The 27,263-nt window shown below is 39.4% G+C and overlaps 4 protein-coding genes across 4 annotated transcripts in view; all 4 read right to left on the reverse strand.

The window, feature by feature from the left end:
• Positions 1-2,749: 2,749 nt before the first annotated feature.
• LOC133519546 (uncharacterized) lies at positions 2,750-7,466 on the reverse strand. The gene is made up of 2 exons (XM_061853552.1): positions 7,114-7,466; positions 2,750-6,164 (listed from the first exon to the last, which is right to left on the reverse strand). Exons 1-2 carry the CDS (start codon positions 7,369-7,371, stop codon positions 3,291-3,293), a joined length of 3,132 nt encoding a protein of 1,043 aa, XP_061709536.1. The 5' UTR covers positions 7,372-7,466; the 3' UTR covers positions 2,750-3,290.
• A 459-nt stretch (positions 7,467-7,925) lies between these two features.
• The window catches only part of LOC133519549 (uncharacterized), a 32,362-nt gene continuing 13,024 nt past the window's right edge, over positions 7,926-27,263 (reverse strand). The window contains exons 3-4 of the mRNA XM_061853555.1: positions 9,424-9,463; positions 7,926-8,858 (exon numbers count right to left, since the gene is read on the reverse strand). Coding sequence (XP_061709539.1) covers positions 8,636-8,858; positions 9,424-9,463 — 263 coding nt within the window. The 3' untranslated portion in view covers positions 7,926-8,635. The remainder of the gene's footprint in view (positions 8,859-9,423; positions 9,464-27,263) is intronic.
• On the reverse strand, positions 19,710-21,609 carry LOC133519536 (uncharacterized). Its single transcript, XM_061853542.1, has one exon. It carries the CDS (start codon positions 21,521-21,523, stop codon positions 19,898-19,900), a length of 1,626 nt encoding a protein of 541 aa, XP_061709526.1. The 5' UTR covers positions 21,524-21,609; the 3' UTR covers positions 19,710-19,897.
• Positions 23,780-25,757, reverse strand: LOC133519537 (uncharacterized). Its single transcript, XM_061853543.1, has 2 exons — positions 25,610-25,757; positions 23,780-25,191 (listed from the first exon to the last, which is right to left on the reverse strand). The coding sequence occupies exon 2, from the start codon at positions 25,166-25,168 to the stop codon at positions 23,780-23,782; it is 1,389 nt and encodes a 462-aa protein (XP_061709527.1). The 5' UTR covers positions 25,169-25,191; positions 25,610-25,757.

The following is a 27,263-nucleotide window of genomic DNA, read 5'->3' on the forward strand; positions in this document are numbered from 1 at the left end:
AAACAGAAGAAGAAAGAGAAAAAGAAATGAAAAATTACCAGCCTAAATCAAAGAACAGAAAAAGAAGAAAAAAGAAGATAGAAATTTTTTAGTAAAAACCAAAAACCGCACAAAAAACGTTCCAAACGAAAAACACCAAAAGTCCAAAAAGAATGCCAAGTCGTCAAGTTAGATGCGTTTCGATAACCGGGATGAATAGCCAAAAATTGTTAACGTCTACTCTCCAAAAATCACCGAAATCGCACTAGAACACCTCACGAAAAAACCTCAACCTAACCTACCTAACTCTTAACCTAACCTAACTCTTAACCTAACCTAACTCTTAACCTAACCTAACTCTTAACCTAACCTAACTCTTAACCTAACCTAACTCTTAACCTAACCTAACTCTTAACCTAACCTAACTCTTAACCTAACCTAACTCTTAACCTAACCTAACTCTTAACCTAACCTAACTCTTAACCTAACCTAACTCTTAACCTAACCTAACTCTTAACCTAACCTAACTCTTAACCTAACCTAACTCTTAACCTAACCTAACTCTTAACCTAACCTAACTCTTAACCTAACCTAACTCTTAACCTAACCTAACTCTTAACCTAACCTAACTCTTAACCTAACCTAACTCTTAACCTAACCTAACTCTTAACCTAACCTAACTCTTAACCTAACCTAACTCTTAACCTAACCTAACTCTTAACCTAACCTAACTCTTAACCTAACCTAACTCTTAACCTAACCTAACTCTTAACCTAACCTAACTCTTAACCTAACCTAACTCTTAACCTAACCTAACTCTTAACCTAACCTAACTCTTAACCTAACCTAACTCTTAACCTAACCTAACTCTTAACCTAACCTAACTCTTAACCTAACCTAACTCTTAACCTAACCTAACTCTTAACCTAACCTAACTCTTAACCTAACCTAACTCTTAACCTAACCTAACTCTTAACCTAACCTAACTGTGCCGGCGTTAGAATAGCACCACCCCATCTCGTCCCGTGGGTGTCGTAAAAGGCGACTAAGGGAAAACCGACGGACGGGCAGCAGCGTCCGTTGTGTGCATCTTTTAATGTCTACTGCGGTCCCTTCAACCTAAACCAACTACTACTACTAACTAAAACAATTATAAACGTACACATTAATTATAACAAACATAACTTTCACCAAATAAAAACAATCTTTATCACAACAAAATCACAACAATCAAACTATACAAATCTCAACCTTACCATAAAAATAAAATCACAACTGAAACAACTTCACAAATCTCAACCTGGGCCCATGGCCGCCCGTACTGAATGCGGGGACCATGGGTCCATCTTAAATCATAACAATAACGCCGGGTCTTCAACTCGAGCATCACCATTGCTTTCTGACTGATGGTGATGCCGGACCCGGCATCGCATAAATCACACCAGCCCTTTCACTAATGTCACCACGGGCACAGGGTCGCCCGTATCCCTAGCGAGGGCCCTGTGTCTACAAATGACGCAACAAACTTTACAAAAAAAAAAAAAAAAAAAAAAAAAACCTAACCTAACTCTTAACCTAACCTAACTCTTAACCTAACCTAACTCTTAACCTAACCTAACTCTTAACCTAACCTAACTCTTAACCTAACCTAACTCTTAACCTAACCTAACTCTTAACCTAACCTAACTCTTAACCTAACCTAACTCTTAACCTAACCTAACTCTTAACCTAACCTAACTCTTAACCTAACCTAACTCTTAACCTAACCTAACTCTTAACCTAACCTAACTCTTAACCTAACCTAACTCTTAACCTAACCTAACTCTTAACCTAACCTAACTCTTAACCTAACCTAACTCTTAACCTAACCTAACTCTTAACCTAACCTAACTCTTAACCTAACCTAACTCTTAACCTAACCTAACTCTTAACCTAACCTAACTCTTAACCTAACCTAACTCTTAACCTAACCTAACTCTTAACCTAACCTAACTCTTAACCTAACCTAACTCTTAACCTAACCTAACTCTTAACCTAACCTAACTCTTAACCTAACCTAACTCTTAACCTAACCTAACTCTTAACCTAACCTAACTCTTAACCTAACCTAACTCTTAACCTAACCTAACTCTTAACCTAACCTAACTCTTAACCTAACCTAACTCTTAACCTAACCTAACTCTTAACCTAACCTAACTCTTAACCTAACCTAACTCTTAACCTAACCTAACTCCGAACCTTACCTAACCAGTTTAGCTTTCAAATTACCAGGCAATATGTGGATAAATTTTAACAGCGCGTTCTACTTTGATGCTCTCATTGATAACTGCCATCTAACGGACAATTAGTGTGATGTGAACACATTTATGTAAACGTGCAATAAAATTACTGTGTACTTGTTTTTTGACTGAATCGTTAGCGAAGGTGTCTGTTTTGATTCGGGTAAACTGCTTTCGTAAGTCGGGATGTTCTCCTCGATTGGTTGCATTTCTCAACCGATGCTCGTGTAATGTTGTGAGCAGCAGTGGCAGCATGTTTGCATTTTTAACACTTCCCACTACGCTTGTCACCTTCGTTCTTACATACTTGTTAAATCGTGACAGGCGATAAAAATGCGACCGTGCTACAGCCGCAGATTCAGTAGTGAGATAGAATTTTACTATCGTTTCGTTTTTTAGAAAAATAATAAATGGTGGTAATTTAAATTGTGGAAATTCGCATAAAAGATTATTAGGAAAAGGAGCATTAGGGTCTATGGCAATTAATTATTTTTGCATTAGTTTGTCTACTTCTCATTAAGTCCAAGTACGATCAATGTTAAAGCGGATTTTGGGTTATTATACCGTGCAAAAGGTGATGTCATGTATTTATATAAAATGTATTCGATGTATTCGGCTAATGCAGAACACTTTAGATTGTCAGGTAATTTCTAAAATTAACTCTAATATGATGTATCTACGGGTGATTTTAGTAATTGCCCTACTTTCATTAATGGGAATAACTCTATTATAATTAATAAAAAAAATATTTCTAAACACTATATTATGTTTAAGTTTGTATTATAATGAGATATAGAGGTACAATTGATATATTTTACCATTTATCCGTCAGATCACGAACATGCATACAGGAGGTCTCTATCAAAGGGGGGCAAATTACAATTAATAATAGCATCATTGATGCTTCACGTTTTTAAAGCGAACTTCTTATCTTCTGTCGCCTATAGTTAACGCTTGCTTCATACGTCAAATTCGATGTGTTTATGTATTTACATCAAGTATAGCTTTTCTGTTGTTGACATAGAAAACATGTTACCGGCCGCCCCGGAGCCTGCCGGAGTGCATGCCCAACCACTTTGAGGTCTTCTTCCGGAAATGTTTGCTCTTGATTTTGTGCAAATTTGGATAAACTAACTTGTTCAAGTCTTCCTGGGACTTCCTTATATTATTTTTTCTCCAATCCATGTCTAAAGACGCACTGGTTGCATTGTCGGTCTTCCAGATGCTAACTTTACTTGTGTTCACAATCAACCGTTTAGCGAAATCTTCACTCTGAGACTTCCAAATGCTTAATTCATATGAACTTGTGCTTGAAGGCCCGCTGGTTTGACTCTGAGGTTTCCAGATACTTATTTTAGTTGATTTTGCGTTGAATATTTCGCTGTTGTTCTCGCTCTCAGACTTCCAGATGCTTATTGGATTTATTTTTGCGCGTAATTCACTGCGATTCTCAGTTCGAGAGGTCCAGAGGTATGTTTTGTTTGTATTTGTTATGGGTTTCTCCCCAATTTCATTGCGTGTATTCCTGATTTTAGTTTTATCTGCTTTATTAATCGATGTGCCAGCGTGTCCCTGGTTCTTCCAGAGACTCGTATCAAAGACATTCGCCTTCAAGGCTTCCTTTTGAAGATTCCAGAAATTTGTTCGAATTGAATCATCATCCAAGGATTCGTTAGGTTGCCTGTTCGATTGCAAAATGTCGTTTTTGATGGAATTTATAAACGGTTTGCCTTTTGCCTTGTCTGTTTGGGACTTTCTAATGTTTTTGTTGGTTGATTTAGTACCAGTAGCATCTGTCTTCAAAGCCTCTTTTTGGAGTTTCCAGAAGTTTGTTCGAATTGAATCATCGTCTAACGATTCGTTTGTTTGCTTTTTAGATTGCAAAATGTCGTTTTTGTTGGAATTCACAAACGGTACGCCTAGTGCTTTGCCTGTTTGGGATTTTGTAAACTTTTTGTTGGCTGATTTAGTACCAGTAGCATCCGCCTTCAAAGCCTCTTTTTGGAGTTCCCAGAAATAACTTCGAATTGAATCATCGTCCATTGATTCATTGGCTTGCCTGTGAGATTGCATAATGTCGTTTTTGATGGAATTTATAAACGATTCTTCTCGTGCCTTGTCTATTTGAGGGGTTCTTAACTTTTTACTGTCTGATTTCGTAGCAATAGCATTCGCCTTTATAGCCTCTTTTTGGAGTTTCCAGAAATTTGTACGATTTGAATCATCCTCCAACGAGTCGTTAGCTTGCCTGTGAGATTGCAAAATATCGGTTTTGGTGGTATTTCTAAACGGTTCCCCTTGTACATTGTCTATTTGAGGGGTTCTTAATTTTTTATTGGCTGAGTTAGTACCAGTAGCCTCCGCCTTCAACGCATATTTTTGGAGTTTCCAGAAATTGGATCGAATTGAATCATCGTCCAACGACTCGTTAGCTTGCCTGTGAGATTGCAAAATGTAGTTTTTGGAGGAATTAATAAACGTTTCGTTTCGTGTCTTGTCTATTTGGAGGTTTCGTAACTTTTTATTGGCTGATTTATTACCAATAGCTTCCGCCTTCAACGCTTCTTTTTGGAGTTTCCAGAAATTTGTTCGAATTGAATCATCGTGCAACGATTCGTTAGCTTGCCTGTGAAATTGCATAATGTCGTTTTTGATGGAATTAATAAATGATTCCCCTTGTGGCTGTGTTGAATCATTATCCAACGATGCGTTACCATGCCCATGAGATTGGAAAATATCGGTTTCGGTGGTATTTATAAACGGTTCCTCTTGTGCCTTGTCTGTTTGGGACTTTCTTAACTTTTTATTGTATAATTTCGTACCAGTAGCATCCGCCTTTAACGCATATTTTTGGAGTTTCCAGAAATTGGTTCGAATTGAATCATCGTCCAACGATTCGTTAGCTTGCCTGTGAGATTGGAAAATGTCGTTTTTGCTGGAATTTATAAACGATTCTTCCCGTGCCTTGTCTATTTGGGGGGTTCTTAACTTTTTATTGGCTGATTTCGTACCAGTAGCATCCGCCCTCAAAGCTTCTTTTTGGAGTTTCCAGAAATTTGTACGAATTGAATCATCCTCCAAGGATTCGTCAGCTAGCCTGTGAGATTGCAAAATGTCATTTTTGATGGAATTTATAAACGATTCGTCTCGTGCCATATCTATTTGGGAGGTTCTTAACTTTTTATTGGCTGATTTCGTACCAGTAGCATCCGCCTTCAAAGCCTCTTTCTGAAGTTTCCAGAAATTTGTACGAATTGAATCATCCTCCAACGATTCGTTAGCTTGCCTGTGGGATTGCGAAATGCCGTTTTTGATGGAATTTATAAACGATTCGTCTCGTGCCTTATCTATTTGGGAGGTTCTTAACTTTTTATTGGCTGGTTTAGTACTAATAGCTTCCGCCTTCAAAGCCTCTTTTTGGAGTTTCCAGAAATTTGTTCGAATGGAATCATCATCCATCGATTCGTTAGCATGCCCATGAAATTGCAAATTGTCGTTTTTGGTGGAGTTTGTTAACGAATTCCCTTGTGCCTTGTCGATTTGGGGGGTTCTTAACTTTTTATTAGCTGATTTAGTACTCAACGGTTTGTTTGCGCTTTCTGTAAGGTTCCCGGTGCTGTTACTAGTTATATTTGTATCCGAGGTTCGTTCACGCTCATTGTGGGCTTTCCATAAACCCGGTATATTTATTCTCGTGTTCGACTGCTTGGTTTTATTTTGACGCTTCCAGATGCTCATTTTCGTAAAATTTCTGGTTAAAAACTCTTCCATCTGTGGACTTATTTCAGCCCAATCATCATCTTGAATAGACTTGCCGAAAGTGTCCGTCGCGTACGTTATGGTCGTGTTATCACCGATTCTCATGGGTTCCCCTGGAGTAGTTGACGTCTTCTGTTCTTCATATTCCTAAAAAAAAAAAAACCTGTCAAGATAATCCTATCAAAAACAATTTCATGTAAAATGTTGCCAAGACGAAGCCGAGCCAAGCATCTACTTGTAACTCTACAAGCCCTAACTTCACAAACTACACCTTAGTCAAAATATGACTTGGCCGTTTCGTTACCGTCACAGCGGCGTGAGGTGAAAAATGTATTCACTAGGTATTCAGTAACTTTCAGTTGGCTGACGTCAGACCATCAACATATCCAGCATCTCCTGAGGATGTCTCGTAGAGAGGCGAAACAAAAGTGTCTAGGTTTGGACTTGGTGGTGGGTTGTTATAATTATTTGCGTATTTATTTTGCGGTGGAAGAGTGGGAACATTAATTGCATGTAAAAATACGCAAGTAAGTGTAACGGGTTCGTACTGATTGACTAGCTTGTTATATTTTCGCGGATTAGCAAAGTAATATTTTTTGTTTTAACTGTTAACTAATGTCCACAGGAGAGACTACTTTTGTTTAATACCTATCTATTTTTGACCCATAAATGTCCTTTTAATGATTATAGAACGTATTATCATTATTCAGAAATTATCAGTTGACCTCATATCGCTGATCGCTGTGCGTTCGTGCCCTAAGTATATCTTGAAAACGGCTGATCGTGTGAAAAAATGTTAGGAACATAATAACTTGTAGCTAATTGTATGCTCTTCAATTCTTATTTAGATGAAGACAACATGGTATTTAAATAAACTTTGATATTTGTGAGAAACAGTTTTTTTTTCCATTAGACCTTGAATAACTTCCGACACGACGATCTATGCTTAGATTTTTAAAAGAACATTTAGAACGCCACAATGAAGGTGTATACTAGCTTATTCCCAGCTTATTTATCTCAAATTTTTTAAAACCATATTTATACCTTGCAACGATTTAATCTTGCTAATAAAGGTAGGGAAGTTATGCACACGTACATAGTGTCGGTAGATGTCGGTAGCGTACTGGCAGGAGATGTTGTGCCACGAGACGTCGCGCGGGTGCCACTCGCCGTCGATGCAGTGCATGTAGCGGAAGGGCCCCCACACGAAGTGGTCGCGGCGGCAGCGCGGCTCCACCGCCGCGCCGTGCGGCACCACGCCCGAGTCGCACTGGTATGTGGCGTCGTAGTGCTCGCTCGCCAGGCACGTGCGGACCATCCCGTCCGTCCGCTTCAGCAGCGTGCACACCGTCATGTCCAGGAACACTATAATGCAGAGTGATCATCAAACACCAGTCAGTTCAGACAGTTCAGCGTTCAACAGCTTGAAACGGAGCCACGATCATGTTCATGAACGTACTCACTGCACTTGGGCATGGGCCGGTTCCAGCGTCCGTCGTGGCAGGTGAGGCGCTGCCAGCCCACGAGGAAGTGCAGCGGTTTGCAGCGCACGGCGAGGGCCATGTGCGTCTTGCTGATCTCGGCGTCGTGCGTGAAGTAGCCGTGGTCCGGCGGCCGCGGCAGCACGCACACGCCCTTCGGCGCCGCCTCCGCCGAATCCTCGTAATCGTCGTGGTAGTAATACACTTCGTAAAATGATTTATCTGAAGCGGATAAAATAGTATTATATAGAGAAGTATTCAGTCGAGTACCGTATTTAGGCAACGAAGCTTGCTGAGTTGCCTAAGTAAGGTACGTGATTTTTTTTATACCACGACGGTGGCAAACAAGCATACGGCCCGCCTTATGGTAAGCAGTCACCGTAGCTTATGGACGCCTGCATCTCCAGAGGTGTTACATGCGTGTTGCCGACCCTATTATTAAGGTTAATGTGATGGTGAACGTATATAAGCTCTTTCGTCGCTTATGAAGTCAAACCATGATAAGTTGGCAGCGATTTTGATAGCCCAGACGGAGCACGAGTTATTTTAAACATCAAACTTTTATAATATAATGACGTTTACTTGACACTTGCACCTTGCACCGTCTGAGCTATTAACATCGATGCCAACTTATCTGTCTGACTCTAACTGCGTTGTATATACTCCGCTTACAAAAGGTCGGTAGAACAAAAGGAGTGGGAGTTGAATATGCTGGTTTTCCGAACCAAACCTTATACACCGGTCTTCTTTAGGTTCCGCAAAAATGGGACCCAAAAACAAAAGGCTGCCTGGTATTCAATAACACCCACGTGTATGCTTACCACGAGCTTAACATTGACCTGACACTGACATATTCGCCAGCGTTTGCGTAATTTACTTTCTATAGATCTCGCTTTGTACGACATTTACTCTACGTGTACTGGGATATTAGTGCGAGCGAGTGTATAGAAAGTAAGGTACGCAAACGTTAACGTATATGTCAGTGTCAAACTCGTGCTAGCCGTACTTAAAGCTTTCACCTTACTATATAGGGTTGGTGCTTCAAAGGTGTTAGATACGCGTCGCCGAAACTATAAAGGTTTATAAGACTGAGCTGCTATCCACCTTCTTGTGGTGGAATGTAAGTGTGTGCTAGTGCTAACCGCGCACGCAGTCCGGCAGCGGCAGGTTCCAGCCGCCGCTGTAGCAGAGCGCGTAGCGCAGGTGGCGCGCCCGGTGGTACTGGTCGCAGGCCACCCACAGGCGCAGGCGGGGGTAGCTGTGGTCGGGCAGCGCGAACTTCTTGTTGGGCAGCACGCCGTAGTACGCGCCGTGAGCCGGATTCACTGACGGGATGACGCAGCGCCCGCGACGCGGAACACTGCGAACGAAATACTTTGTTTAGTGTATAGCACCTTAGTGAGACTGATAAATACGGGATAGGAGCAAGTAAAACCACAGACGGCCGTTAGCGCACTGACATATTTAAACAAGTAACAGCGTGTGGACGCAGCGTCATGAACACATATGCAACAGGGACGCGTACCACAAGCAGCGTGAGCGTGGTGCTGAACTTCCCAGGTATTTGAACAGCTTGTTCTGTTCGTGCATATTTTTGTAATTGTTTGACCAGAACGCCGCACCTAGTTGATCGCCCAACTAAAGCTTTCACTCTATTGGCATGCTTAGAGACTGCCTTAAGCTCCAGGGGTTGTTACTTTATATTAGAGTCAATCGTAGCAGTAGAAAGTAGCTGAGGTACAACACACCGGGCGGTGATATTAAAGGCCCAGAAGAATACTTGTTATGCTTTTGTCAACATATTATGTTGCCTAGCTTTGTCAATATTAATGGAAAAGGCTCACAGAGACATTATTCTCATTGTTTCCAAAACACAATGTGGCTTCTAAGTGGGGGACTCGTACGGGGTCTAAAGGGCAACTCACCTGGTGGTTGGCATCGTGACGGCTGTTGTTGCAGTTGGATCTGGAAAGAAATTAACGAAGCTACAAAGTGGTACACTTTTGCAGCTCGTTGTATAATCTGCAGCAAAATAACTTTTTTAATTAAGCATTTTAGGGCTCCTCTACACGATGACCCAGCGTAGGCCAGTCTAAGGGAAGCAGCTATGAGGTGGAATGAGATAGCAAGATCACTTACTCCCTCTAACGCATAAATGCGTCCCTTTGACTGGCCTGCGCTGCGCTGGGCCATCGTGTAGAGGAGATATTACATTAAGCTACACAGAAAACGCACGAAGACTCACGAGATCTTCATAAAATAATGGGTCACATTTTGGGGCAGACTGGTGTGATTATTTTATAAGAAGTTAATTCGCGTCGTGGGTTCGGAAACAACGATCCCACCAAAAACATTTTCATGTAAATGTAACCATCACGAAACCATAAGGCTCGCGCTGTTAAAAAGTTGTCTCTTCAAGTCCAAGCTTCTAACTCGCTAAACGAACAAGCCCTAACTTCACAAACTCTACACCTTAGTCAAAACATGTGGCTTGGTCGTGTCGTTATTTTATTTATTTATTTAAACTTTATTGCACAAAATAAAAACTTTATGTACAGAAAGGCGAACTTAATGCCATAAGTATACCAGTCAACCTTAGGGCAAAGCAGAAAAGATTGTAGGCGGTGCATTTAAAACTTAAGAAATTGTTATTGAAATAATAAGAGTCCTAATACACATACCTTTATTATAAACTACATAAAAATATATACATAAATAAATATATAAAATACACGACCGAGTCGTGAGACTAATACTTAATTGATCTTTGAACTGACAGCAAATAAATCACGCTCAGATTTTTTAAAAGCAGACATGTGGGAAGCTCTTCTAATGTTAAGTGGGTGATAGACGGGCGAGTAAGTTCGCGAACTCATGGCTTGACGACTTTTTTCGCTTGAAAGGTACGCATAATACTTAGGCTGACACACGAGCGAAAAAGGTCGTCGAGCCGTAAGTTATATATAATAAGAATAATAATTATTTATTGTCACACACATACAAGAATACAAAGACGATAAAGGAAAAACAAACAAGTTGACGCGTTGAATAGGAGAGCAGCAACAATTAAATTAACATAATTTCTTAAGTCTATCCAAATTATGTAAACAATAGTGTGACAAAAGGGATGGACTCGGCATTTGCTGTGTTACAGACTGGCTGCCACAGCGCTGGTTTTCAGTTCACACCTAATTATAAATAAATATCTGGGGGCACGGCAGTGCCCCCACCAAGTCGAGCAAAAAAGCACGGCCGTACCATCCTTTTCTCGAAGCAATTCAGACCATTTTCGACCCCCTGTAACTTCGTTGTGGATAAAACTAGAAGACTGAAATTTTCAGTAACCATGCAGGCATTGTAAAGACACGGTATATTTCAAATTTCATTGAATTTGAACCAGTATTTTAAGGATTATAACGGGTCAAATTTCTTAATTTTGTCACTAACTGACTCACCGATCATCAAAATTCTAAGGCACTTCTAGCAGACCTAGAAGCTTCAAATTTGGAATATCTGAGCCGGTTAACTAGCTATTTCTACCCACATTAATTAGAAGTATAAGAATAGTTTAACAGTAATATTAATGAAATGTTATTATGCATTGTCTGCACGTTAGTATTAAGTATTTATAAAAATATTGTGTTCTCATGTAAGTGAATTTTGTAAATTCTTAATGAGAATAAAGTTCTTAAACCATAATATAAGTAGTGTTTGGTGTATGAATCAAGGAAAAACTAAAAAATCTAGAAAAGACCGCAAAGAACATTAAGCCCATACAGCCAAGTCTTCAGTTAAATTTTTCAATATTGGCTTTATTCGTAACGATGTTTTATGTTTAATTTATATACATATATACAATAAGTAGAAGGTACCGAAAAGGAAAAAGTAGAAAAAAAAACAATAAATTTTGGGGGTTCCCCATACTTAGAACTGAAACTCAAAAAATCTTTTTTCATCAAACCCATACGTGTGGGGTATCTATGGATAGGTCTTTAAAAATGATATTGAGGTTTCTAATATCATTTTTTTCTAAACTGAATAGTTTGCGCGAGAGACACTTCCAAAGTGGTAAAAAGTGTCCCCCCCCCCCCCCCCGTAACTTCTAAAATAACAGAATGAAAAATCTAAAAAAAAATATATGATATACATTCTCATGCAAACTTCCACCGAAAATTGGTTTGAACGAGATCTAGTAAGTAGTTTTTTTTAATGCGTCATAAAAATTAAAAAAAAAATTTTTTTTCATCAAACCCATACGTGTGAGGTATCTAGGGATAGGTCTTCAAAAATGATATTTAGGTTTCTAAAATCATTTTTTTCTAAACTGAATAGTTTGCGCGAGAGACACTTCCAAAGTGAAAAAATGTGTGCCCCCCCCCCCCCCCCCCGTAACTTCTAAAATAACAGAATGAAAAATCTAAAAAAAATATATGATATACATAACCATGCAAACTTCCACCGAAAATTGGTTTGAACCAGATCTAGTAGGTATTTTTTTTAATACGTCATAAATGGTACGGAACCCTTCATGGGCGAGTCCGACTCGCACTTGGCCGCTTTTTTTCAATTGTTATGGACCACGATCGTGGTCTTAGAGACTGGACGTATTAAGACAGAAAGTCGCTTAAGTAGAGACTGAATAAATTAATAACCGACTTGGTATTACATGGATCTCACAACTTTTTACCGCAGAACAACTGAGTTGCGAGACTTGGTTTTTTTGACAAGTATTGTTTTTGATGGGATTAAATTATACAACAAGTATTTTAAAATGTATTAAGGTGGTTCGACTAGGTTACCCAAAGCTTAAACCTCACTAGATGGCGCCACAATTGCAAATTTTGAGTTTTAATTTTTGTGTGGAGTAGTCTTGGTATTTCTATACTGTAAATTATGTTTAGCGCACTCTTTAAATAAATATTGAACTATTAAAACAAACATTGAACACTTCATTGTACAAAAACTACCCCTTAATGTCGACAGAATGTTTCTTGACTCTATTTCTAAGTATCACTCACACATTCAAACAGTCATACTGGAATCCTTGTAGTAGACAATTTGGCACAGCGTGAGTAGGCTTCAATAGCGTTGCGGTATGTACGTGGAAATACATGCAAGAGGATGTGGGTTCGAGACTCATTTTTTTTTCTTATTAGTATTATCAAGTACCTATTATTAATAAATTATTTTATGAGAAATATGAGCGTTTTTCCATAAAAATATTAAAAATCTGATTCTCACACATCATGATATTTTTGGGTTCTTCCAACTCAGAATCACTAGCATAATCAATCCTCGTGCTATAAAAATCCGAAATTTGTATTGAAATTTTAGTTTTACACTGAAATTTCTTTCATACTAAAATGTGACGTAATGGTATGGATATTTTAGGATATCTTTTTTTAATGCTAGGGTGGAAAAGATTCTAAGTAGAATGAACCTAAGAAAGTCCAAATTTGTAAGTCAGATTTTCCGGTATTTTTTTCAAAAAAAAACGCTGTTTTGTTCTAAAATTAAATCATTTTTTTACGATACATTTAATTAAATTACAGTGAGTTACAAAATTGCATGGCCTTCTATTTATAACCATTATAAAAAGAAATGAGATATTTACCATGTTTGTTTATATTATTGATTTCCCGATATTTTGACACAACTAGAAGTTTCACACAATGCCTAGAGATAGAAAATTATTTATTTATTTTATTTATTGTCAATTTCATTCAACGGATCACATCATATCCAATGTATGTGTTTATGTATTGCATTGTTTTCTACCTAGTTGGTTATTAAATTCTGTTACTGCAATAATCTTTATCTACATAAAATATACCAACGAAAGTTTAATAAAGTATATATTAAAATGAAGAACACAAAATCAGGAATTACATATGACAATATCATTCAAAATCGCCTCCTCTGGCTTTGACACAGGCCCTCAAACGACGAGGCCAGTCATCAATAGCGGCACGCACGATTGTCATGTCTAATTCCGTCACTGTCTTAACTATGGCCCGCTTGAGGGAGTTAAGATTTGTGTGGGGTTTAGCACAGGCTTTCTCCTCAATAACCTGCTATATGGCATAATCCAGGGGGTTAAGGTCCGGGCTGGAGGACGGCCAGTCTTCGTGGGCAATAAAGTCAATTTTGTTCCTTCGAAACCAGGCTTGAGTTGTTTTTGCCTTATGTGCAGGAGCTGAGTCCTGTTCAAAGATCCATGGCTGGTTTTGAAATAGGGTGTGGCTTAAGGCAGGGGTTCCCAATCTTTTTCAACATGCGGCGCAGTTACAAGTTTAGTATTTTGCAACGGCGCCCTTGTAAATTTAAAATCACGGTCGAAAAAGAGTGACACGACGTTATATTATTTACCGATGCGAGCGCTCAAATAGGTACCCGCGAATATTTGTGGTTTCGGATAATGATAGAACTCACGGCGCCCCTCTTTACTTTCTACGGCGCACCAGGGCGCCGCGGCGCACACTTTGGGAACCCCTGGCAGGGGTTCCCAATCTTTTTCAACATGCGGCGCAGTTACAAGTTTAGTATTTTGCAACGGCGCCCTTGTAAATTTAAAATCACGGTCGAAAAAGAGTGACACGACGTTATATTATTTACCGATGCGAGCGCTCAAATAGGTACCCGCGAATATTTGTGGTTTCGGATAATGATAGAACTCACGGCGCCCCTCTTTACTTTCTACGGCGCACCAGGGCGCCGCGGCGCACACTTTGGGAACCCCTGGCTTAAGGGCTTCACTATTGGTTCGAGAACGGTTTTCAGTTTCCGGTTTTCACACCTTTTTCACAGAAATGAATCTGTGTTAGCCCAGAGTATGACACACCCAAAATCATGTTTGGCGGGTGCCCAAATTTGTGCAACGCAATAGGGTTGCTTCCATCTACAAATCTTAAGGCATAATTGTATCCCAATAAATTCTTTTGGATTATAAGAACATGTTAAACTACTTTTAGGGGACCTGTAATGACCATATTTTTGTAAATATTGAATTTAAAATATCTTTTGGCACACGTCACGTGACCAAACTCGAAACGTAATTGAAGATTCTGATGACGTCACAACTCTCGGATTGACACTGTTGACAGTTAGGCGATTAACAACAAATGACAAATATCAGTTGACAGTTCGTATCTTCTACGTGTGTATGTAGTTATGTGTCAAACCATAAACTGTGACGTCACACAATTTTCAAAGAGCGTTTTGGGCGCGAAAGCATCTGTCAAAATATATTTTGTTAATTTAACATATTTAAAGCCGTTTTTAGTATAAAAGCTGAATTTTAAGGCAACTTTTAGTTAATATAGAAAGTAATACAAGCGTTTCAAAAAATTGGAATACGATTCTCTTTTAGGCCCCAATTCATTATAGATACGACGAGATAAGCGTTATCTGTGGTATATAATTATAGCTCACAAATCCACTACAATATGTCATTTTTTATTTTTTCGGTAGCATTTGTTTTAACGGAAATAAAGAGGTTGCAAATCGAGTAATAGAACTTCAGAACAGATATCATTTGATATTTACCAGTCGCTTTTCGGTGAAGGAAAACATCGTGAGGAAACTGGACTAATCCCAACAAGGCTTAGTTTTACCCTCTGGGTTGGAAGGTCAGATGGCAGTGGCTTTCGTAAAAACTAGTGCCTACGCCAAATCTTGGGATTAGTTGTCAAAGCGGACCCCAGGCTCCATTGAGCCGTGGCAATATTCTGGGACAACGCTAGGAAGAAAGAAAGAAATCGAGTAACAGAACTTAGTAACCAACTAGGTATAATAGTTATGATGTAAATGTCCATATCATGTTGGAGTCATATATTAGCCAACTAATTATTCAAGATCAATACACTTAGCTCCCTTAGGTTCGCCTAAGTACAATCTCGGGCAAAATTGAGTTTTATAAAAGTGAACTAGTTTCTAGGTCATACTTTCTATGAATCGGTCATTTTTGTAGACCCCAATTACAGTTACACTTTTCCTGGTTTTTCGCGGACCAGAATATCGATGATTTTTGTAACTTGATTTAGACGTTGCTATCATTTTCAATCCAAAAACACATAAAATCACAATTCAGAACATGCGGCAGCGTTGTTTTCTATCAAGTACCTCAAGCACCAGGGCGACTACCGGGAAAATCGAAATTCGTCAATTTCGGGCATTTTTCTCTGTCACTCTAATTACGTCTTAGTGAGAGTAAAAGACAAAGATCCCCGCAATTTGCGAATTTCGGTATTCGCGGTAGGCCCCCAGGTCCTGTCAAGTTTCAGCAGTGTTACCAGGTGAGCGGAAGAGAATTATCGTACTTGAGTGTCAATATTATTGTACCGTTGAAAAAAATATCGTACGCCAATCAAAAAGGCAGCAGCTAAAAATGTCTAGCAAAATAAGCTTAAATTTCCAATTAATAATAAAAAAAAGACAATTTTCGTCTAAATTGCGCAAAAAATCTGTTTATGTTTGTGTATTTTTGGGATAGACTCAAACGGTATACAGGCAATTGAGACATTTTAAACTTTAAACTTACACCAAGGAGCCGAACACCCAAAAGATACTAATTTTAGCCTATATCTGAGAGAAAGTGTCATATTTTGCTTCAAATTACTAGACTTTTAAGGTGGCATCATACAAGGGCTGAAATTATAGTACTTTAGTGTACGATAATGCTCTTTGGAACATTACGTCATACCGGGGCCCAAATTATCGTACATGTACGACAATTATCGTACGCCTGGTCACACTGAGTGTCAGTGTCGACAGAGTCAGCTAAAAACGCGTCAAACATCGCAACGTCGCGCCGATGGCCGTCCGAGGCATAGAGTGGCAACGCCGCAATGTATTTGTACACGACATTTGTCACACACACATGAGTAAAATTTATCAAAATATAACGTTGATTATTGCATGATTTCTGTATGAAACAAAGTTTTTCTATTAATTTAGCGCAAATGAATATTCGAAAGTAGATAGATGCGCAACTATTTATGTAATAATATTGTGTAATTAATTAATAAATAGCGATTGTATCTTGTATGAAAATCGAACCACCTTAACAACTAAATCTAAGTTAACTTAGCAAGGGTAAGGCATGAGAAGAAAGAAGAAACTATTAGCTAGGGCAAGAGCTTAGGCTATTACCTAAGGGTGAAAAAAGCGGCCAAGTGCGAATCGGACTCGCCCATGAAGGGTTCCGTACCATTTATGAAGTATTAAAAGAACTACTAACTAGATCTCGTTCAAACCAATTTTCGGTGGAAGTTTGCATGGTAATGTATATCATATTTTTTTTTTTTTTTCATTCTGTTATTTTAGAAGTTACAGGGGGGGGGACACATTTTTTTCACTTTGGAAGTGTCTCTCGCGCAAACTATTCAGTTTAGAAAAAAATGATAGTAGAAACCTAAATATCATTTTTGAAGACCTATCCATAGATACCCCACACGTAAATTGCATTTGCAAATAGAACCCTTAGCATGCCCACCGATGACACGCACACTGAATGTCAATTTACTAAACTGTACACAGTAGAAATACCTCCTAGAGACAAATGGACCAACAACCAAATGTACGTCGAAGAGGGAAGCCATATTTGGTACACGGATGGTTCCAAGAAAGGCATTGATGTAGGATGTGGGATCTATGGTGAGAGACCTAAGCTCAGAGCCAGCGTCAGCATGGGCACACAGGCCTCAATCTTCCAGGCTGAAGTCTACGCCATCAACAAATGTGCGGAGATTAACCTGGATAAAAACCTACGACACCAACATATCTACATCAACTCAGACAGCCAGGCTGCTCTGCTGGCACTAGAATCCCTTGAGTCAAACTCAAAACTAGTCCAGAACTGTAAAACAAACCTCAATGCACTGGCAAACTCCAACAAAGTCACACTTAGATGGGTACCAGGGCACTCCGACATTAACGGAAACGAAGAAGCGGATGAACTTGCTAGAAAGGGCGCAGACACACCCCTGGTCGGCCCAGAACCGTTCTGTGGAATCACAAAACGGGATGCATATTCACTGCTCAGCAATTTAGAAAAAATAAGGGCAAACGATTGGTGGAAGTTCGTAAAAGGACAAGAACACTCGAAAGCTCTAATCAAAGGGTTCAACAGCAAAACTGCTAGGGAGCTTCTAGGGCTCAAAAGATACAAAGCCTGCGCGGTGACCAGAATTTTGACTGGACACTGTAAATTGAACAAACACATGTTTCAAATCGGAAAGAAACAAGACGCGACATGCAGGTTCTGCCATGAGTCAGAGGAGACTGCAATGCACATTCTCTGCTCCTGTGGACCACTAATGTCAAAAAGAAGTACCCACCTAGGGCGGCACGTATTGCAACCCTATGAGGTACAGAACATTACGGCCCAAAGAATCTGGAATTTCCTGGATTCAACGGGCATCAGTAATGAACTTTAAAGGGCTGTCACAATAGACCAATGCCTGGTCGACGTGGCATTCAAAGGCCCACAAACTACAATAATAATAAATAATACCCCACACGTATGGGTTTAATGAAAAAAATTTTTTTTTTAATTTTATGACGTATAAAAAAAAAAACTACTAACTAGATCTCGTTCAAACCAATTTTCGGTGGAAGTTTGCATGACAATGTATATCATATATTTTTTTTAGTTTTTTCATTCTGTTATTTTAGAAGTTACGGGGAGGGGGGGACACACATTTTACCACTTTGGAAGTGTCTCTCGCGCAAACTATTCATTTTAGAAAAAAATGATATTAAAAACCTCAATATCATTTTTAAAGACCTATCCATAGACACCCCACACGTATGGGTTTGATGAAAAAAGATTTTTTGAGTTTCAGTTCTAAGTATGGGGAACCCCCAAAATTTATTGTTTTTTTTCTATTTTTGTGTGAACATCTTAATGCGGTTCATAGAATACATCCACTTACTAAGTTTGAACAGTATAGCTCTTATAGTTTCGGAAAAAAGTGGCTGTGACAGAATCGGACAGACAGACGGACATGACGAATCTATAAGGGTTCCGTTTTTTGCCATTTGGCTACGGAACCCTAAAAAGATACTGTTCATTAGGTGTTTCAGAGGTGCTTAAGTATTCTTCTGTTTATAGAGTAATTCAGTTTAATAGTATTTTTGGACACATTATTTCTTAGAGGTGGTGGCAGATTGTTTCAGATTTTGGCTGCTGAGAATTTAAAGCTCCCTCTATACCCACCAGTTTTGTGGTGCGGTAAGGATATTTTGTTTTGTATTTTACTGCGTGTATTCAGATGGTGCTCATCCTTTAAAAAATAAAAATAAAATAAAAAGCATTTATTTCGGACAAGATCCATAGGTAATACAAAAACGCAAAACAACAAACAATCAAAATATTTACATATAAATTACAAAAAATAAAATAAAAATATGATTTTTTTTATAAAGTTTAACCAGTTAATTTTTTTATAAAGGTAATCGGGTTTCTTGGTTGTTACAGTTTTTTGTATAAGACAAGTGCAATACTCTTCGGCCCGCCATTTTAAGTATACAGTTCTCATCAAGTAACCCCTCGTTAAAGTCAGGATAGCATACATCACCATAGTCGATAATGGGTAGGTCTAATAAAGTTTTAGTTTTGACTGGCATTAAGTGTATGAGTTTGTTAATAGCGAGAAAGGTGCCCGTAACCTTCCGAATGATTTCGGCAACCTGCGGCAAAGTACAATCCAAGTGCACGCCTAAATCCTTTACAGATGGACTAAAAGGTATAGGAGTGCCATTGAAGCACGCCAGCCTAACCGTATCCAGTTACTAGTAACTTTTTACTGATTCCCCATACAAACTTCAGCCCCTTTTTAGGGTTCCGTAGCCAAATGGCAAAAATCGGAACCCTTATAGATTCGTCATGTCCGTCTGTCTGTCCGATTATGTCACCGCCACTTTTTTCCGAAACTATAAGAGCTATACTGTTCAAACTTGGTAAGAAGATGTATTCTATGAACCGCATTAGGATTTTTACACAAAAAAAAAAAAAAAAAAAAACAATAAATCAAAAAATCTTTTTTCAACAAACCCATACGTGTGGGGTATCTATGGATAGGTCTTTAAAAATGATATTGAGGTTTCTAATATCATTTTTTTTCTAAGCTGAATAGTTTGCGCGAGAGACACTTCCAAAGTGGTAAAATGTGTTTGGGGTCTTTCAGGAGGAGAATGGAAACTAGCGTAATTTAATTTAGGACATGGCTATTTTATTACCAGTCGGTACAAAAGCTTACGTGTAAGTGCTTAAAACTAAAAATCCTATTATAATAAGTTGTAGCGCACAGGAGTGCGGGCGGCTTTGCAGAGAGGTTTTTGTTAGGCGTTATGATCCTGCGTTCTCCAACATGCCCCCGCGCGCTGAAAGCTGGCCTTTTATGTGGGAACATCAGCATTCAGCAATGGACATATCTTGGAGAATGCCCTTCTGACGACTCCATTAGCAGTGCGCACATCGGCGACGCGATTAATTCCATCTCGTCCAGGGAAAACTGCAACGATGCGGCCCAGCCTCCACTTCAAAGGGGGAAGATTATCTTCTTTTAGAAGAACCAGAGTATTCTGGGATAAAGAGTCTCCGGCCGTTTGCCATTTGACCCTTTGCTGCAGATCCGAGATATATTCCTTGCTCCAACGAGTCCAAAAGTGCTGGCGCAGTTGTTCTACCCGTTGGAAGCGCGTTAAATAGTTATAGGAGTGGTTTCGGTAGTCAGGAGCTGGCAGCGCGGTCAGTGGACGGCCGATGAGGAAGTGTCCAGGAGTTAGCGGCATCAGGTCGTCGGGTTCCGTAGACAGAGCGGTGAGTGGCCGAGAATTTAAAATTGCCTCAATCCTAACCAGAGTAGTATTAAGTTGCTCGTATGTAAGGTTAGAATTGCCCAGCACTCTGTTGAAGTGATGTTTTGTTGACTTTACACCCGCTTCCCAGAGACCACCAAAGTGTGGCGCGTAAGCTGGCAAAAAATGAAAGTTCGTTTCTACATTGGACGCACTTTCGGCAATAGAATTGCAATTGGATTTGAGGAACCTTGACAATTCGTTGTATGCGCCAACAAACGAGGTCCCATTATCTGAGTAGATATTAGCGGGCTTACCTCTGCGCGACATAAATCTATTCAAAGCCATCAAGTAATTATTGCTTGTTAGGTCACCAACCAACTCTAAATGTATGGCCTTCGTTGTAAAGCATATGAATATGGCGATGTACACCTTTACTATCCTACAACCTCTGCCCTGACGACTAGCCGAGTTGATAGGACCTGCATAGTCTACGCCTACATTGACGAATACGTGGCCTTCGGGGGACAACCGAGTTTTAGGTAAATTACCCATCAAAGGGCTAAGTACGCGTCCCTTCATTCGGATACATAGGACGCACTGTCTATGACACAACTTAGCCAAATTGCGTCCTCCTATCGGCCAGTATCGCTCTTTAATAGTGGCTAATAAAAGCTGTGGTGGTGCATGTAATAAATGCTTATGCTCGAAATAGAAAAGCAACTTTGTAAATTTGTGAGTGGACTGTAAGATGATGGGATGCTTTTGCTCATATGGAAATTCCGAGTTTGCAAGGCGACCACCAACACGCATGATTGAATTTTCGTCTAAAAAGGGGTTTAACTTTAACAGTGGACTACCCTTAGGTAAAGTTTGAGATTTTAATAGTAGTTTATACTCAGGTAATGATTCGGCTTGTGATATTTTTATCAGGAGGTTTAATGCGTTTTTTAATTCTACATCGTTTAAATATTGAGTAGTTACTGCCATCCCTTTACAAGCCGATATGAAGCGCAAAACGTACGCTACGGCGCGTTTTAACCGTAAGAAGTTTGAAAATCGTTCAAAGTCAATGAAAGTCTCGTCTTGAATGCAAGCAGACAAGGTTATTTCTGTTCGAACCTCAGGTAAATTAGAAACTTCTGTACACGGATTCTGTGGCCACGTCGAAGCATCACGCTTTAGGAAGCTAGGACCGGACCACCATAAATCAAGGGAATTCATTTCCTCGAAGCTAACACCGCGAGATACGTGATCAGCAGGATTCTCGTTAGTCGGAACGTGGCGCCAGGAACTATGGCCTGATATTTCGAGAATCTCGGCTGTACGGTTGCGAATAAATGGCTGCAACTTGCTTGGCAATGTTTTAAGCCACGCGAGAACTATGGTCGAGTCGCTCCAGAACGTTGCGCTGCTAACTTGGGCTCGAAGTGAGTTAATAACCTTTTGATACAACCGAGCACCGACCAGCGCGCCACAAAGTTCAAGTTTCGGAATGGTTAAAGGCTTCAAGGGAGAAACTCGACTTTTGGCTATAAGTAATCGCACGAAAACCTCTCCTGCATCGTTAATGCTACGGGCGTAAACACAGGCACCGTAGGCTCGCTCTGAGGAATCTGTGAAAATGTGTAGTTCCAAACTCTTGTAGGAGTCGCACAAAACTCGTCGCGGAATGCGGATAGTATTAAGAAGAGGCAGGCTTGAAACTATATCGGTCCATTGTTTTAAAGTTTCAGGAGGAAGCTCCTGGTTCCAAGAAAGTTTGTGCAACCACAGCCTCTGCATGAGTATTTTCATTTTAATAACACAAGGACTTAAAAGCCCTAAGGGATCAAAAATCTGAGCAATGGTTGACAATATATCCCTTTTAGTGGTTCCCTTAGGAACCGAAATGCCGATTGGGAAATATAACTGGTCCGCGTCTGGATGCCAACCCAGACCTAATATCTTGCCTGACTCGGACGTTCCCATGTTTAAGTTTTTTGATTCAGGAGAGAACGAGTCAATTAAGCGTGGATCATTAGACTTCCACTTTCTTAAATGCATGCGCGCGGCAGCCAAAGCATCAGTGACTCCTTGCCGCAATCTAATAACCTCGTCAAAATCATCTCCCCCGGTCAGTAAATCATCGACATAAAAATCGTGAATTATTATTACAGATAACGGTTTATCTTGACAATCTAAACCTATTTGTTTAAGACATCGACATGCTAAAAATGCTGCGCTAGCCGTCCCATAACTTACGGTATTTAGCTGATAAGTCTTTAAGGCGTCAGACTCATTTTCACGCCATAGGATCAGCTGTAGCTTGCGATCATCAGGATGAAGAAATACGGTCCTGTACATTTTTTCAATGTCAGCCGATATTACGTATTTATGCTGCCGAAAACGTATGAGTATTGACAGCAGATCATCTTGGACAGTTGGTCCAATCATTTGCAAATCGTTTAGCGAAACACCGGAAGTAGTGGGACTACTAGCATTAAAGACAGTCCTTAATTTGGTAGTGGTACTGTCCCGTAAAATTCCGTGGTGGGGTATAAAGTAGGTACCTGTACCCGAATCGGTAGGTACGTACTCGGACATGTGACCTAAAGCGTGATACTCCGACATAAACTCGATGTATAGCTTCCTGAATGATGGTCTATTTTTCCACCTACGCTCCAACGGTAAGAAGCAATGTTTGGCTCTTTGAAATGATTCGCCTAACAATTTAGGACTCTGCTTTAAAGGCAACCAAACACAAAAACTTCCGTCCTTCAAACGGACAGTGTTAGCTTGAAAATGCTCCTCACATAATTTCTCTTCGTGAGAATATTGAGACGACTGATGGCTAACTTCCTCCAGTTGCCAAAAACGCGCTAATTGGTTTTGAAGGTCGTCATCAACGGTGGAGAGAGCGTTGCCTGAATTAACTGTTACGAAATTACATTTAATGGATGATGATGATGATGGCATTGTCGATTCGTTGCGTCTATAAATAGGACCGGAAACCAACCATCCAAGTTGAGTTTCCCAAAGGATCGGCAAACCGTGACCCAGTTTAATTTTTTGACATCCTAACAAATCCCAGAATAGTTCGGCCCCAATTATCATATCTACATCAGACGGCTTGTAAAAATACGGGTCCGCTAGGCATATGTTAGATGGAATATTTAATTTTGACACGTCGATTCGATGAGAGGGAATAACGTCCGTAATTGAAGGCAAAATATAACAGTGCAAATCACTTGCGAACCTCTCATTGAGCGATTTAATTTCGACTCGACACATTTCAGTTATATGCGACGACTTTTTGTTTACACCTATAAGACTTTTATTTACAAAATCGGTTGCCAGGTTTAGCCTATTATACATTTTTTGAGACATGAGACAAGACATACTGCCATTATCTAAAACACAGCGAGCGATGTGCTCCTGTTTATTCGAATCGTATATTTTTATAAGTGCAGTTGACAACAGTACGTCTTGTGCCCTATGTCAGTATGAAGACGAAGTACTCGGCGAGACATTTGCTGACAATGCAACCTGAGCCGGCTCGGCACTGGCGGGGAGCGGGAGCGCGGGCGCAGTCCTCTGGTCGACACCACTGATAACGCCCGTGCAATTATCACTATTTAATGTCGATCTAGGTATGCTTTCAGATACGTGAATTAACGTATGGTGTTTTCGTTTGCATATCTTGCAACCAGGTTTTTTACAGTGATTGGCATAATGACCACCTCTAAAACAGTTAAAACAAACCTTATAATTAGGTAATAGTTGCAATCGAGCCTTATTACTTAACGCAAGAAATTGTGCACAGTTTGATAAGCAATGATCGCCCTTACATCTCGGGCACGGCTTAGTCGCCGGCGGCTGAGTTTTATTGCTATTATTACCTATTTTGTCCTGCACTGCTATCATAGTTTTAATTTTAGTTGCACTTTTAGTGTGTTGAAGTGACTGATTCGATGATAATTCTAGTGTTTCGAGTAAATCAGCACGGCTTTGTAGGAAAGTTAGGAACTCCTCGAAAGTAGCAGTTTTGTTTTTGTCTAAGCCACCCTTGAACTCCTCCCACTCACGAAATGATTTTGTGTCTAACTTTTGTGAAATAATGTGAATGAGAAGTGTTGACCATTCTTTAACGGGCTCGCCTAGTGTTTCTAAAGAACGAAGGTTTTTGTTAACCTGATCTATGACCCTTTTAATGTGACTAGAAGATTCTCGTGCAATCGGTTCAATATTGAACAAGGCCGATACATGATTCTGCAGCAATTGGCGCTTGTTATTGAAGCGATCACATAGAAGATTCCATGCCAAGGCATAGTTGTCAGACGAGAATTCTACCGACTGTATGACGACTGCAGCGGATGCCTCCAGGGAAGCCCTAAGGTAATGAAATTTGTTTATGTCGTCTATATCGTCGTTAGAGTGAATGAGGCTAGTAAAGGTGTCGCGAAAGCCTAACCAATTTTCATAGGAACCATTGTATTTTGGCAATTGAATAGTTGGTAACCGAACAAGCTTATTATTTCCTTTATGCGATGATTGGTCGCTTGCGGCCGAGTTGAAAGTCGAGTCTTGCTTTTTGGCGTATTTGGCCAATATATCTTGAGCATTAGAAAGTAATTTAAAATACCTACTTTCAAACTCTGCTCGCTCAGTTAGCTGACTGTCAGAGTCGCTCGAACTGCACTCAAGTTTTAATTGAACCTCATCATAATGGACATACAACGATTCAATTTTGCCCATACGCAACTGCAATTCATTTACCTCAGCTGATGTCAGTGAAGCAACTTTCAAACCCTCCATATATTTTTCAAAAATGGTTAGTCGGCCTTTATAGCTGGCCCGCCTGGCGATTAGCTCTTTTTCTTCAGTCATTTTGGGAAGCGAGTGTAGTCAACCTGGAATATTTAGGTTACAAATTTGTAAAGGAGAAATAACAATCAATTAAAGTGCCCTAGCAATAAGCAAGCAAAATTAAAGTTACAACTATAAGTTTGAGGTTAATTTAACAGTTTCTAATTATATGGGTATATGAATCACGTTAAAGCACTTTTAATAAATTTAAAAACAATGTTGATTGTACATTTGATTTTTAACTAATTATAATTAATGTTGATGGCAAGTGCAATGTAAGCTTTGGGCATTCAAGTGTGAATATTAAGCGTTCTGATTTTGAATATTATTAAATTACTTATATTTTAAACTAGTAATTGATATAAGTATTTTTATTAACTTAATCAGTTGTAATTAAATCAGATCGGTACACTTAAATTAAATCTAAAGTTAAAGAACAAAGCTTAACACGTGGATACTAACCTTGTCACAGAGTTAAATTACACTTGAAATAATACCTGTAGAGTGCTGGATTAAATTTAATATACACAATTAGCACAGGATTACCACTTTTCTCTACTAAAGTCTTATAATTATTTTAAATCTCGACCACTTTAGACGATCCTTTGTTTCTTCTTTGGTTCAATGATGGTGCCACCAAATGCCAATTGATACGTAACTCTCCAACAATTCCACATTCCTCTTGACCGTATTATTATTTTAGTCGCTGGTGTCTTCTATCCGTGTCGTAAGGACCATGTTTGGGGTCTTTCAGGAGGAGAATGGAAACTAGCGTAATTTAATTTAGGACATGGCTATTTTATTACCAGTCGGTACAAAAGCTTACGTGTAAGTGCTTAAAACTAAAAATCCTATTATAATAAGTTGTAGCGCACAGGAGTGCGGGCGGCTTTGCAGAGAGGTTTTTGTTAGGCGTTATGATCCTGCGTTCTCCAACAAAATGTGTCCCCCCCCCCCCGTAACTTCTAAAATAACAGAATGAAAAATCTCAAAAAAATATATAATATACATTGCCACGCAAACTTCCACCAAAAATTGGTTTGAACGAGATCCAGTAAGTAGTTTTGTTTTAATACGTCACAAAATTAAAAAAAAAAATTTTTTTTTTTTCATCAAACCCATACGTGTGGGGTATCTATAGATAGGTCTTCAAAAATGATATTTAGGTTTCTGATATCATTTTTTTCTAAACTGAATAGTTTGCGCAAGAGACACTTCCAAAGTGAAAAAAATTGTGTCCCGCCCCCCTGTAACTTCTAAAATAACAGAATGAAAAATCTAAAAAAAATATTTGATATACATTACCATGCAAACTTCCACCGAAAATTGGCTTGAACGAGATCTAATACGTAGTTTTTTTTAATACGTCAAAACATTTAAAAAAAAAAATTTTTTTCATCAAACCCCTACGTGTGGGGTATCTATGGATAGGTCTTCAAAAATGATATTTAGGTTCCTCATATCATTTTTTTTTTCTAAACTGAATAGTTTGCGCGTGAGACACTTCCAAAGTGAAAAAATGTGTCCCCACCCTGTAACACCTAAAATAACAGAATGAAAAATCTAAAAAATATATATGATAAAACGTTACCATGCAAACTTCCACCGAAAATTGGTTTGAACGAGATCTAGTAAGTAGTTCTTTTAATACGTCATAAATGGTACGGAACCCTTCATGGGCGAGTCCGACTCGCACTTGGCCGCTTTTTTCACCCTTAGGTACGAGGTGATTTTGGGTAAACTATTATATATCCTTCTCCATAACAAAAACTATCTACATACCAAATTTCATCTAAATCGGTTCAGTGGTTATTGATCCCCTATACAAAATTCCACCCCCTTTACACCACCTTAGGGGCAAATTTCAAGTTTTTGAATCACATAGAAGGTACGAATCTTAACAACATTAGCAATGCCAATGATATGGTGCTGTTGAGTCCGTCTATTGGTGCGCTTAGACAGCTAGTGGCAAGATGTGAGCATTACGCTGCAGAACATGGTTTAGTGTACAACGCGGCGAAGAGCGAGGTGATGGTCTTCAAGGCAGGTAAGGTCCTGTCCTCCTGTCGTTCTTGGCGGTGTTGTCCTAAATCTTGTTCATAGGTTTAAATATCTT

This window comes from Cydia pomonella, chromosome 7, assembly GCF_033807575.1.
Source record: "Cydia pomonella isolate Wapato2018A chromosome 7, ilCydPomo1, whole genome shotgun sequence".
In the NCBI taxonomy this organism is placed as follows: domain Eukaryota; kingdom Metazoa; phylum Arthropoda; class Insecta; order Lepidoptera; family Tortricidae; genus Cydia; species Cydia pomonella.

Coding starts and splice junctions, on each gene's coding strand:
- LOC133519546 (XM_061853552.1), bottom strand. CDS start 7,371: ATGACGGTGTGCACGCTGCTGAAGCGGACGGACGGGATGGTCCGCACG. Junction 6,165..7,113: donor CCGACATCTACCGACACTAT/GTACGTGTGCAT, acceptor TTTTTTTTTTAG/GAATATGAAGAACAGAAGAC.
- LOC133519536 (XM_061853542.1), bottom strand. CDS start 21,523: ATGAATTCCCTTGATTTATGGTGGTCCGGTCCTAGCTTCCTAAAGCGT.
- LOC133519537 (XM_061853543.1), bottom strand. CDS start 25,168: ATGACTGAAGAAAAAGAGCTAATCGCCAGGCGGGCCAGCTATAAAGGC.